Source organism: Psittacula echo, assembly GCF_963264785.1.
Source record: "Psittacula echo genome assembly, chromosome: Z".
NCBI classification, from domain to species: domain Eukaryota; kingdom Metazoa; phylum Chordata; class Aves; order Psittaciformes; family Psittacidae; genus Psittacula; species Psittacula echo.
In genome coordinates, this window is record NC_137742.1 from 37,862,035 (window position 1) to 37,875,774 (window position 13,740).

At 40.3% G+C, this 13,740-nt stretch overlaps 1 protein-coding gene across 1 annotated transcript in view; it reads left to right on the forward strand.

Annotated features, from left to right (window-relative positions):
• The first annotated feature begins 200 nt into the window (after nt 1–200).
• Nucleotides 201–13,740, forward strand: part of FOCAD (focadhesin) — a 93,609-nt gene continuing 80,069 nt past the window's right edge. The window contains exons 1-6 of the mRNA XM_080638068.1: nt 201–318; nt 4,729–4,819; nt 5,246–5,334; nt 7,959–8,033; nt 9,543–9,697; nt 13,617–13,721. Coding sequence (XP_080494194.1) covers nt 5,278–5,334; nt 7,959–8,033; nt 9,543–9,697; nt 13,617–13,721 — 392 coding nt within the window. The 5' untranslated portion in view covers nt 201–318; nt 4,729–4,819; nt 5,246–5,277. The remainder of the gene's footprint in view (nt 319–4,728; nt 4,820–5,245; nt 5,335–7,958; nt 8,034–9,542; nt 9,698–13,616; nt 13,722–13,740) is intronic.

Genomic DNA, 13,740 nt, shown 5'->3' on the forward strand with positions numbered 1-13,740 from the left:
GGCGGCCGTACGGTGCGCTGACACAGGCACGGCACAGAGGATCATCCTGGTAACTCAGCCCCGTCTGGTTACGGCAGACTCCCGAAACCGCGCACCCAACCCCGCATTAGCGCCGAGAGACCCCGGACCCCCACCACGCCCCGCCGCGACCTCCAGCCGGGCAGCGCGCATGCGTCACTCGCCGCGCAGGCGCCTTCGCCGCTGGGGTGCCGGGTATCACGCTGGCGTTCCGCTCCGTGTTCATTGGGAGTGGGGCGGGTGCGTCTTTGGAGCCGGCCGGGTTGATCGGCGAGGCAGGACGGGACAGGGCGAGGCGAGGTGAGTTGAAGGACGCGAGTCGGCGGGAGGCGGCTGTGCTGGCCGAGCGGGTGGGCCCGGCGCCGGCGTCGCAGCTAGTGCAGAGGCTTAGGGAGGCGCTGAAGTCCCGCCGCGCCTGGGCGGTGAGGGGCCGCGGCCTTCTCTTCCCGGGGCCCCTCTTCGGCGACGGCCGCGATGTGGCCGTACTGGATCAGGCCGCGAGTCTCGCAGGGGATGTCACCGCGGCGGACACAGCGGCCCGGCGTCAGGCCAGCAGAGAAATAACAACTGCTGCCATTAATAAGTTGTGTGTGTGTGTGTGTTTGATTTTGGGGATTTTGGTTGGTTGGCTTTTAATTTATTTTCTTTAAACCTGGTTATTTTGAGGAGTTTTGAATTATTGCACCTGTGACACACAAGCGGTGGGAGGGAGTGTTTGCAGATGGTGTCACTGCTGGTTTGAAAGGAGCACCGGTTTGAACTGGGAGTCCTGAACAATGAGCAAAAGTCAGTTAATGTAGGAAATGTGATCTCATTGCTTCTAGTGATCATTTTCTGTTAATTTACCATAGCTTACCTTGTCGTAATTACTTCTGATAAGGTGGTATGGACAGGATCTGAAAACGTGAGGCAATGACAACTTCTAGTAACCAGGACACACCCCATGTCTGCCTCAGTCATGTTAGCAATGTTTGGGCTTCTTAGCATTAGGATGCTCTATTAGGTTTAAGTGGCGAGGCTGTGACAGTATGAGGGCTGTAGGTGTGGGGTGGCTTCTGTGAGAACATGCCAGAAGCTTTTCCCATGTTGGATGGAACTAGTGCCAGCTGGCTCCAAGACAGACCCACTTCTGTCCAAAGCCAGGCGCATCACTGAGCTTGGTAGAGCACCAAGATCAGTGCAGAAGAAGGGGGAGGAGATGCAGCAGGTGCTGAAGCAGAAATTCCGCTGAAGTGTATGAAGAGCCATAATGGAGCAGATTTCTACCTGCAGCCTGTGGAGGACCCCACACTGCAGCAGGCTACTGTTCGGGGCAGGCTCCTGCCAGGCTCGATGGAGAGAGGACTCCACACTGCAGCAGGCTCTGGGCAGAATGTGTGGCTTCATGGAGAGAGGACCCCATGCTGGAGCAGGTTTCCTGCAATACTTGTGACCTTGCGGGGGACCCACACTGGATCAGCCTGTTCCTGAAGAACTGCACCCATGGAAAGGACTCACACTACAGCAGTTCATGAAGGACTGCAGCCCATGGGAAGAACTGGCATTGGAGAAGTTTGTGAGGGCTGGTTCCTGTGGGAGGGACCCCTTGTTGGAGCAGAGAAAGGGCATGACCACAGAGGTCGTTACCTGTTCCCCTGCTCTGCCTGGGGGGGAAATTAGGAGTGAGTGAAATTGACCACAGGAGGAAGGAAGGAGTAGAGGGAATTTGTTTTTAGATTTATTCTTATTTCTCATCACCCTGCTGTAATTTGATTCGTAATAAACTAAACTAATTTCCTGGAGTTGAGTCTGTTTTGCCCATGATGGTAATCAGTGTGATCTCTGTCTGTCCTTGCCTTGACCTGTAGGCCTGTCTTTATATTTTCTCCTCTTGTCCAGTTTCCAGTTGAGGAGGGCTAGTAATAGAGTGGCTTGGAGTGTACCTGGTAGCCAGCCAAGTTCAACCCACCACAGATGCTTACCGTTAACTTTGAGTATGTTGGGAAAGCAGGCGTCTCTTTCCTATACCTTGCCTTTTTTAAATTTATCTTTTGTGCACACACCTGTATGTGTGTGTGTCCTGGGTTCAGCAGTAGCAGTCATTTTTTCTCCTTCCTAGTAGCTGGTGCAGCGCTGTGGTTTTGAGTTTCGGCCTGAGAACAGTGCTGATAACACCAGTGTTTTTAGTTACTGTTGAAATGTTTAGCCTGAACAAGGACTTTATGAGTCTCATGCTCTGCCAGGGAAGAAGGGAAGCCGGGAGGAAACAGAAACAGGGCACCTGCCCCAAACTAGTCAAAGAGGTATTCCATACCACAGCACATCATGCCCAGGATGTAACTGGGAGTAACCCGGAAGGGCTGGCTCACTGCTGGGTGGGGGCGAGGTATTGGTCGACGGGTCGTGAGGTGTTGTGTTCTCTTCTCTTGTTATATCCTTTATCATTATTATTATTATTATTGGTGGTAGCAGTAGTGGTTTGTGTTATACCTTAGTTATTAAACTGTTCTTATCTCAACCCGTGGTAGTTGCATTCTTTCGATTCTCCTTCCCATCCCTCCAGGAGCAGGGAAGGAAAGAGGGGGGAGTGAGTGAACGAGCTGTGTGGCTGGGTTTAAACCACGACAGTGTGTTGGGTTTTTGTCTGAGGTGAGTTTTTTTTTTTCTGTGTGGTTGATGGTGTAGAGTACCACTTCAGCAATGAGAATAGGAAAAATAAAGTTTAGGACAGACAAATAAAAAAGATCTCTGGAGGAGTGAGGTGTAATTAGTTATAGCTAGGTAGGCTGCTGACATACATAGGAGTAAGTTTTGGGATGTTTAGTAGCCAGTGTATGCTTGCTGAGACCAGCTATTTTGGCAGGGCCCTTTGCAGTATGTTAGGAGAGGACTACTATAAGAATCTGCAAGATAATTATTTACTTTCATAGTATTCCTGTACTGTTTTTTACTTCTGGAGGCAGAAAAATGAGAAGGAACTGCTTGCATGGAGTTTATTTTGGAGATGGATAGATTTTTGTCAGAGTGATGCTGCTTTCTTTGCAAAGATTTTATTTTGTATAATGCTAATAATATCGCTGTCAGCTGCAACCTGGAAATAAATTACAGAATGCTGGAAATTGTTCATTATAGAATCATATCATGGTATGGATTGGAAGGGACCTTAAAGATCATCTAGTTCCAACCCCACTGAGACAGACAGGGACACTTTCCACTAGACCAAGTATCTCAAGGTTAAAGAAGATTCTGTTAAGTGTTTTTTTGAGACAGAATGCTCTCCGGAGTGTTGTAAGCTATGGTAGAGCTTACCAGTTGTTTTCAAGGCTGTAAAACTTGGCTGTAAAGACTTGCTGTAAACACTTGCCAGCTCTCACGAGCCTGACCCTCCTTGGTTTTTTGTCATAAAAGACAGTTTAAGAGTAGGAAACATTATTTTGCTGTTGCTTTTCCAGTTCTTCAGATTGTGTGAAAATTGTGCCATTCCTGGGAAAGAGGAAAAGGGACTGCAAGAAGTAGTGATGCTTACACTTTTGTAGAGAAGGGGCTTGGCATATTGACAAGAGTGTGCAGTAACCATGGTTTCTAAAAGTAACAAAACAGTTGTTCAGAATCTTAGGTTTTTAATTGTTGGAAAGTGGTCTCCAAATTAACGTAACTATCTAAACTAAAGAAGGGGGGAAAATCCCTCACCTTTTTGTTTTTACTTGTTTCTTTTCACAGTGTCTTAAGTCTTGACGTAATCTTGATAGCTTTCATATCTTCAGTGCCAAAAAAACAAGACGCTGGATTAAGAAGTGTTTGTGTTGTGGGATTTATTTTTTTTTAACTATCTCCATATTTAGGGAGTGCTTAGGTTCCATTTTATAAATCATATTTGGAATTTTCTGAAATTATTTTTACTATCTTTTGGCTTTGCAGTTACTACAACAGCAGCTGTGCTTCTCTTAAACATGTTCTTCCTGGCTTTGTCTCATTCTGTCATCAGTCTGAGTGCTCAAATAAGTGTATGATGTTTCCATGTAGGTTGCTATTGGGAAGACTGGAAATGACACTTTGAGAAGTGGGATATAAATTAATAAATAGCATCGTGGGGAGGTATGCCAGCTCAAGAATGCATTTAGCAATTCATAGCTGTTTTCTGATTCAAATCTTGAACTGCGAAATTCAGATGACTCTAGATGGCAACATGAATGTAACGTGAAAGCGTGTCTCTTCAAAGCTTTCAAAGAACATTAGCCACCACCCTTTGACTGGGTACTACTTTCTTACAGCCTTTCTTTGCTGATTTTAAATTTGCTGAATGTGTTCTGTGAACTTTTTACCTCTTCTCGAAAGAATGAAATGTTAATGGTAGTCTGATAACACTGCCAGTAGTCATCTTCCATGACCTGTTTCTGTGCAGGGCAAAGTCAGCAGAGAGAAAAGTAAGCATTCCAAATAATTTATAGTGTTATGAAAGACTTGGTTTTGCACAGATGATTAACTATGAAATCATATGCATAGATTAGCAGAACTGTGAAACAGCATTTAATGTTTGTATTTTACTAGTGTGAAATAATAGCATTTGACATTGTAGTTACAAAGAGATACTCTATTAAGTATGTATTTGAGATAAAAAACTTTCTGCTCTTTGTACCTGTCAAAAAGTAAGTGTGGAAAATAGATGGTATAACAATGCATTAAAAGTAAGCTGTATTTTTTTTTTTTTTTTCCCTCTTCACAATACTTGAGGTTCCTGTGTATTTCTGGGTGCCTGCATATTCCAGATTAAAAGTTTTTTTGTCAAGTATTCCAACTACAATTACAACTTACAGTCTCACAGGTGGGTGTTTTATTTGTTTTACTTCTGGTTTTGCATGAAATAATAGAAAAATTTGTGGAGAATCTTGCATTTTAGAAATGTTTTAGAAACTGTGAACACTCCTGAGCTGTCCAGTTTTCAAGGCAATGAGGTATCCCTAAAAGGCTCTCAACAATAAATGCTCTCAGACTACACATATGCTATGCCTTATGGAACTTTAATTTTGCTCCAGCAACAAGAAGTGTCGATCACCCACTTTTTGTGCAAGTCCAGTGAGTATTCAGCATTTCATGGGTTAAAGCCCATAAAGCGAGGTGATATGGTAGACTTAGGAGGGGGAAGAAAACTCTTTAGAGTTTATATCTGCTGTTAAGTATAGTATTTTTTTGTGGCAAGTAGCGTACTTCCTTTCCTAGTCCTAAGTATATTTTTGAATCTCTTTTGCAGAGTGAGAGGTGGTGTCATATGACAGAGCCAAAATGCTGGATGACATTAAGAAGCGGTTTGAATTTCCTAATGCAGTTATTCAATCACAGGTAATTTTTTTTTAAAACATTAAGCAAATTGAATTGTCTGTGGAAACCTTTGTTCCAAGGCCTGCTGCCTGCCTGTAAAAAGGTGATAAAGAAGATGCTGGGGAGGGTGGGGGTTTGTTCCAAAGGCAGAAAGCCCTAGAAGTAGGGTATTCTTAAGTTATAAACAAATACTAATTGCCTTCTCTGTGTAATCCAGACATTGGACATAGTTGCTCATCACTGTAAAGTCTCTGCAAGAAAATCAGGAACTTTCTGTGACTGGAAGGTTTAAGTGAAGCAAATGGTTTTTAGTGACCCTGTGATCTTGAGAGAAGCCGGGAGTTACCAGATACCATGTGTGAGGTTAAAATACTTGACAGTACTTTACAGAACTGTCTTCAGAACTGATCTGCTTTCTTCCTGTGTGATGAGAGCTGATGGACTACTGTAGTCTTATCTGACATCAAAGAGTAACTGTGTTCACCTCCACTGTGATCAGCGACACAAACATTTTCAGAGCCATGGTCATACATTTTCATTGCCTCCTGGTCATAATCACCTGAAATTTTCTCATGTGCATGAAGTGTTTACCATAGCATTTTTAATGGACACAAAGAAAAAAATAGACTCTGTTTAAACAATGTACCTTCTTTGCTTTGACCATGTCTCATTTCAGTATTAAAAATATCTCTCTTTTGCTATAAGCTCATTGGTAAATTCGCTGTTTTCTTCCTTTTCCTGTTTTGAATTCAGGATTAAATAAGTAGCCATTTGTTTGATGGAATAAGTTGATGTGTATGTAGTCTGTGCAACCTGGTGTTTCTCTTGCCTTTTCAGTTCAGCTCAGTCTACAGTGTTTTACAGTAATTAAGTCTGAAAGAGAGACAGAGAAGTCCTCTTGTGATCAGTTTGGCATTTAGGAAAGGAAGTCATGTCTCTGAATGCTAGGATTCATGTAAGGTCTAGTGAAGTGTCTTGTACTGCTTATGAGTTCACATCACTACTAGCCTCGAAGCGTAGGATTTTGCACCTTTGAACCAGATTATTTTTCTTCAGTGTGGAAGAATATCACCATGCTACAAGTACTGCTGAAGTGTCTTGGTTCATCGCAACAGCTGCACATCATTAAGGGCTACTGGTTCACTTTGGTTGATTTTGTGCTGTGCTTTGGTTGTTTTGGTAGTTTCCATTTATATTCTATGACCCTTGAAAAGCGTGCTGTAATCTTCAAACTGTCATCAGGCCAGGATCCAGCTTCATGGCAGATGTCTTCTCTTTCTGAGACCAAGACATCTGCTCTGCAGAGCACGTAATCTGCACAGACAAGGATCAGCAAAGTGAGAAACTTGAACATGATTTGTAGGTCAAAAAAATTTACCACTCTATTCGAAATGAGGTTTTTGGAGTGCATTAGACTAATCTACGTTTTGACTTTCCTGTATAGCTCACTGCAAAAGCCACTGTATTGATAAGCCTCTTTTCCAGTATAACGAGAATGTTTTAAGAATGTGGGTGTGAATTAATTTCTGAATGTCCTTACAAGCAGGAAAAATTAAAAATAATAGAAGATCCACTTTCTGAAGTGCCCTAAAAAGATCTAGTCTGCCTGGGAAGCGCGTTGCTGTTGTTGCTTTTGCAATGGGATAACTGCAGAGAGACAGATACACATATCTGACTTTGTCCCATTTTCTAATTTTGTTCTCAGAATAGTAAAATTCTCAAATAAGAACCAGTCTTTTTAAGTCAAAAGTGTTAGAATACATATCCAGACCTTTGAAAGGCATAATCTTCATAATCGAGGACGGTTTAAAGTGTCATCTTTCCTGGAAATGAGAACTGTTATCTCAAGAGTACTATTGTTTGTTATGTCAGCTTAGCAACTAGTATCTAAATGAAGTGTAAATAAATCCTGAAAGGAGAAGGAATGTGAAAACATTTAAAATAATGTGTTCGTGTCTTTTTATACACTAAAAAAACCAGGAATGTCGCTATTACTTTTTTTCTGGCTGACTTCCTAGTTTACTTTTTCCAAAAGTAAGCGTCTGTCCTTACCGTAGAGTAAATGCAGCTGCTGTTCTGGGTACAGTGATAATCTGAAACATTTTTGTCCTCTTACTGTAAAAAGATGTCTTTGTCTCTCACAGAGAGGGTTTTCTGTGTATCAGTATCGATAATTAAGAAACGAGACAGAGTAAGGCATTAGAGATTAGTCAGGAAACAAATGCCTGGATTGAAACACCTTGAACCTTTTCAGAGTATTCCAGTATCTCAGTCCACATTTACATTTTTAAAAGCAGCTTGAGGAAATCATATGTTCCTTTTATCATAATAGAATGAAATGCTTACTCTTAAACTTCAAAAGAACAAATATATGCTGTTCTGAGAAGCATTTTTTTGGAGGACCTTGAAAATTTAGATCTTGTTAATGATCTCTGCCACTGAATAGCTTTATGAGGAATACTGTTAACTTCAGATGCCTTGTTTAAAGTAAATAAAGTGTTTCTGGCAGTAGATATGCTAGGGGAATATATAAACTGCCTAAGTGAAATGATTGTATGCAACAGCAGTGTAAATTCTTCATATTTGAGAATTAAAAAATAATGCTTGATCTGCGTATGTTCTTTTTATTTCTTTTTCTCTTTTAGGCAGTGGGTCATCTGCTTGCTGCAGTACTGAAAGAAAATGTTTCTTCAGAGAAAATCAGGCAGGCGTCTGACCAGGTCTGTGAAATTCTTTCACTTCTATCTCCTCTCCTATCCATGTGTGCTTACATTTTTTTCTATGTTTTCTGATTCCCCACTGTGTAATAAATCCTAGAAGTTAACTTAAGTAGTTAACAATATGTGTCTAGGTGGACAGATAGAAATAGCATGTCTCTGTGATCAGAAGAGCAGTTTCACTTCCATCAGAAGTCTTAATGGCAGAAGTCTTAGTTCTGCAGAATACCAACACCTAGCTCTGCCCAGTTTAAGAGAGTTTTATTTGCATTTATTTACATTACTGCAAGTGAAGTGCCATATGGTGAGACATTATCCCTTAAGTAGGAAAGTGTTTAACATCACTATAAAAATTTCAAAATTATGGCATTTCACGTACCTGTATTGGTGTTATTTTTAACATTAGCTAAGGAGAGCTTATATCTCTTTAAGAGAAAGCATCGTGCAAAGGCATACTTTCTGTTTTAGATGAGTCAAGCTATGCATAGCTTGCATATATATGTATATATGCAAGCTAGGCATATGTAATACCGGCATTTGGAAGTGTCACAGCAACATAGGAGAAGTGTTAGTTAGGATTTGTTCTTCCGTTTTTCCTCACCAAAAGCTAACTTGCACAGAAAGGAGGAGAAGATCATTTGTGGTTTTTTCCTCCCAGTCTGAAGCCTTAAAAAATAAATAAAATAATCCCCAACTAGCAAACTCAAACCTGGAAAGTGTTGAGTTTTGATGTGAGGAAATGTTGAGGGGGTGTGTAGTTTCTCTAACAGAAACTACTGTAACAGTCCAGGATCGTGTTCCCAAATGACATTCTATTCTGAGATACAAGCTGACTCTTACCATTATGCTGCCCCATAAAGGTTTTACGCTGAAATACAGCGAAACCTTCTGAAACATTAAGAAGTAGAATATTGTGCTGCTTAGACATTAGTTACTCTTCTTAGACAGGAGTATTTTGCAGTGTTCAGTTATTTCAGAATGTCCCTTGTTTCTCCATTTGGAAGCTACAAAGTCAGCAAAAGAACCTGTGAGTACAAATTTAGTATAAAAACTAAAGCAACAGTTTTATCGGATACAGCCAAATCTTTGTGCTTGCTAACGAATGAAGAGAACTTTGTATCATGAGTAAAGACAACTTACCTTTGGATAGCCCCTTGTATGCCTGCCTGTAGCTGTCCACAATACATCTTGCTGTAGACAGAGCTGACATAGTAGTTGCTGAGTTGTTTCCAATTACATCTTGATTTTTTTTAAAGAAAGTAAAATTGTTGAGAAATTTGTTTGCCTTACCCTTTTCTGAGAGACTCCTGTCCCTACTTATGACACAGGCAGGAGGAGGCAGGAAAGTGGGAGCTGTCCTGGGAAAACCTTGCTTGGGTGTCGAGCCTGTAACCCAGCTTCGTCACTTGTGCTGAGGCTTCAGTTTTTATTTAGAAGTATGTTTAAGATGAGTGGAAAAAAAAAATCAGTGTCAGCTTTCTCATTGCATTTCTCTCCTGCTTTTGCCTTCAGACTCCTGCTCTGAACTTACTTTGGGAGAACTGCTGCAGTGAGAACGTTGTCTTGCGAACAGCCTGCTCTGAGGGGTTGGTGGCACTTGTTGCAGAGAAACATGCTGAGCTAGAGTATGTTCTTCATGGAGCTCTCAACCTAATTCCCTCAGCAAGGTAATGCGTGGTTGCCTAATCTTGTGTCTTTTGTCAGCTGGTTATCAGTCATTGCTTTTCCCTTGTAAATACAGTGGAAAAAGAAAGGTTCTGTGAATTACAAAGTCTTCAGATAAGCTGTGGCATTAAGGACTGACATTGGGCTGTTACTCTGCCAAAGGCTGTTGCTTTCATCTTGGCAGTTTGTCACTGTGGGTCTGACTTACAAACTCACAGTATCCTACATGTGTTGGCTGAAATTGTTAGCTGTTCAAACTAATGCTCTGAAATTAGAACTGTTGCTCACATACAGTCACCGTAAGACTGTGAGTGGGGATAAGGAGCGCTATATTTTATTTCCGTGTCTTCTGAGGAAGAAATCAGTTTACCTAGCTCTGCAAAATTCTGTAAATATGTCTGCATCTCACAATGGTGTTTTGAGCTAGACTGGCCTGTGGAAGATACTGAGAGAATGTAGGTGTGGGGGAAAAAAGACACTGCACACAAAATTTAAAATGGGAAGTCAAGTGATGATTGGGAAGATGTTTCCATTCAGATATACCAATCTTACTAAGTTCCTTGGGGTTATCTTTTTCTCTTCTGATTTTTGGCAGCTAACTGGATTTCTGCACTAAGCTTTCTCATTCACTTCCTACAGAATGCTGGAGTCAGTTTTAGCCAAGCCAGCTAGTTGGTGCTACACTTGTGATGTATTATGCTGGTGGGCTCAACAGCTGGTTGCAAGAAGCATGCTGTTCAAGACATGTTTTTCACCTCTTCTAACCCTGACATCATCAGTTTTAGTCTGAGGTTTCTAATGGTCACTCTGAGCCAGAGGTGAGGTTAGGTTTGAGTAAACTAGTGAAATGCTTAAGAAACAAGGTATTTTTAAAGCGATTGCTTCTTTCCTTGTGACTTGATTGTTTACAGCTAGGATCTTGCTGTGATGATACTGTCTCTCCGCTTAGTAGACACAGTAACAACCAGTAGGTGGTTATGGATGCCTAGGAAAGGTTTTGTAAATATATTTACATAATATGAATAATTTCTGCAAAGCACTGTCCTCCAAATTAGAAAATTTAGAAAACTAAAACTAGTTCAGTTTGGGGTTGAGAGAAGAATCTCCATTGTTAACAAAGAAGTAAAAGCACCTCTGCTTAGACTATGGAAACCTGAGTCCTGTGGAGTAAAATGGAGGGAAGGTTTATTAGCTATGGCTTGCAGACTAAGAAATGTGAAATTCCTGTTCAGCTAAGGGTTTGTTACAGCATTAGTGGTTTGTAAGGAAATGAAATGCTAATACAGTTTTGTACTTGAGAAAATAAAAAGTATAAAATTGGATATTAAGGATTGAGTTAACCTTAAAAACAAAATCAAAGTTATGATGAATGGGCTTGGATATGTGGCATTTCTATATCATTCTTAGATCTTTTCCATATGTGAAACCAACGCATATCAGTGATTGCTTAGTACATGCTGTTAAATTACCCAGGAACATTTTATGAGTTTTCAGCTTCTTTCTGCTGCCATCCCAGTCCCAAGCTGCTGTGGATGTTTGTGGGTTTAAAATGTATGTAGACTCAGGAGCTGACTAAACCTCAGATTGGTTCACTTCAGTGCTGATACTGGGGTTTTTTTTGTATTGACTCGTAGAATTATAGCCTGCTGTTCTTCATTCTGTTCCCCCTGCCAAATTTTCATCCAGGTTTGCTCTGTGTCTTCACAGTGCTGTGTGCACTGTGTCTGTAAAAATAAAGTAAATATGAAATTAGCAGCCAGTGGACAGGCATTTGGAACTGCTGAGCATATTTTAACGCTGAATGGAGATAGGTGAATGTTTTATTGGCAAAGACTACTCATGTTGTGTTCTTGCCTCTCTTCCATTATGGTGAATTTTGCAGGGACTTAGTGCAGCTGGTGGGTTTCATTTTGTCAGGTCTGTCAAATTCTGTGTGCTAGGGAAGACAATTTGCTTCGATAGAGGTGAATATTGAGTGCTTATCTGAGTTGACTTCTTGTAAGATTAATGCTATCTGTTCATTTTACAAATGGGAATCTTTTCTTACCTCTCTGGTACATTGTTGTACCATAACTGTCTCTCAGACCCAATGTTCAGTTTTCTTTGTTGCCCCAACAGTTTAAACTTCATGGAACATAGTATTTATATATGTGTTTGTGTGTGTATGCATGTATACAAAATATGTATACACATGTAAACATATGCACATTTTTACACATTTTTAAGATTGGTCTCCAGCTTTCTATGTGGAAGATGATGGGAAAACTGTGGTCTGTATTCAATGAAGAATGAGCATAAATAATTAAATCAATCTATTAAAAACCTGTGAAACATTGTAATCTCTAAGATTGTCGGAGGGATTTCTGTGTTACGTATTACATAGTCTAAATGTATGTATATCAATTCATAACTTAGGAATTGTAGAGTATACTGCACTGTATGTCAAACAACTAACAATATATCTGTTTTCTCATGTCTTAAATGAGTATGATGGTTGTTTGTCCTGTGAGAGGGTTACGTAAATTCTGCGTAGTTTCTTGTTTACAGCTTGTCATCTGAGGAGTTCCCGCAGTGTTCCATTCATTGATGGAGAATTGGAATTGCAGAAAAAATAGATTTCTCAGATTTTTTTCCTGGTAGGAAGAAAGGAAGGGGGAGCAGCAAAAAGGGAAAAAGTCTCAATCAATGAATCAAACAACTGAAAAAAAAAGGCAAAACCCCCCAAAGCAAACAAACAAACAAACAAAACCCCAACAACCCCCCCCAAAAAAAACCCCTACAAAAATCCCAAAACCCCAGGGAAAAAAAAAAAACCCAGCACCCAATTCTCCTTTTTCTTCCTTATCGTGCACTGTGTCATAGAAGTAACTTTTTGTTGCACAACTATCTCTTAAAATTGTATTAGCTCTTTCTGCTTGTTATTTGAGTAAAGTGAGGAGTAATTATGGTTTGTTTATTTTTAGTAGTATACTGTCTAATTGATTTTTAAGGGGTGATGATGCAATTGTATAACATGTTCTAGATGAAATGTCAGAGCATTGACCATGACTTTTTCTACTTCTCTGCTTCTACATTTTCACCTTGCAAAAAGTGTTTCATTATAGAATCCAGGCTATTTTCTTGAGAGTCTTGTATTGGATCTGGCATGGTCTGGTTGCAAAGGTGTGAAAAAGCACTTTATGAAGAAGAGTGCAAAATTTTGATAGTTGTCCTTTTGTCCATGTAAGCTCAGCCAAGCAGTAGTAAGCTGAATACTTAAGCTTTTTACTGCATGGTCACAGAGGTTTTTTTTCCCCCCTTGTGGTGGACTTCATTAATTTCATTAGTGTCTCTCCAGCAGAATATGGAAATTCCTATCAAAATTTCAGAAATACTGTTGTTTCTTAAATTTTCCTGAATGTTCAATTAAACAAGATAGGAGGAGGAAGATAAAGTAGCTGTGTATGTATTTTTTTTTTTTTATAGTCCTTGGCTCCTGAGATCAAAAGTCAGCACAAACTAGATGTCTCAAGTGTCTTTTCTGACAGTGTGATTTCTCTTGCTTTTGCTTGCTAGACAGTGGAATGGTGGAAATTTGTGATGTTTACCTATATACTTGCATTCAGAGATAAGTTTTTAGCATGTTAAAAGCACCAGTTTCAGTTAAGCTGGAAACAGCAAATACAGTTGTAAGATACGGTAGAATCAAACCATCAAAAGTTTTAGTTGATGCATTAATTATACTCTCTCCTGTGTTGCTCGTTACATGAAAAGGAGAACAAAGACACATGGATTTACAACTTGTGTAGGCAGATGTGAGGAAGTCCTTAAGGAGAACTCTAGGATTCTGGAGTGTCAGTTTTCTTCCTGGATTCCTTCTTTTATGGAAGAATCAACTAATGTAACTACAAGTGACAGTAATGTATTTCTCTTTATCAACAGGAATGTACATGGTTTAGTAAAAACTATTTTGAAATTACTACAAATTCAAGCCATTCAACTGGGAGAAGATGGAAATGAGGCTGTCCGGAATCTTTATGGCGTCAGGTTAGTTTCACGTTGGTTT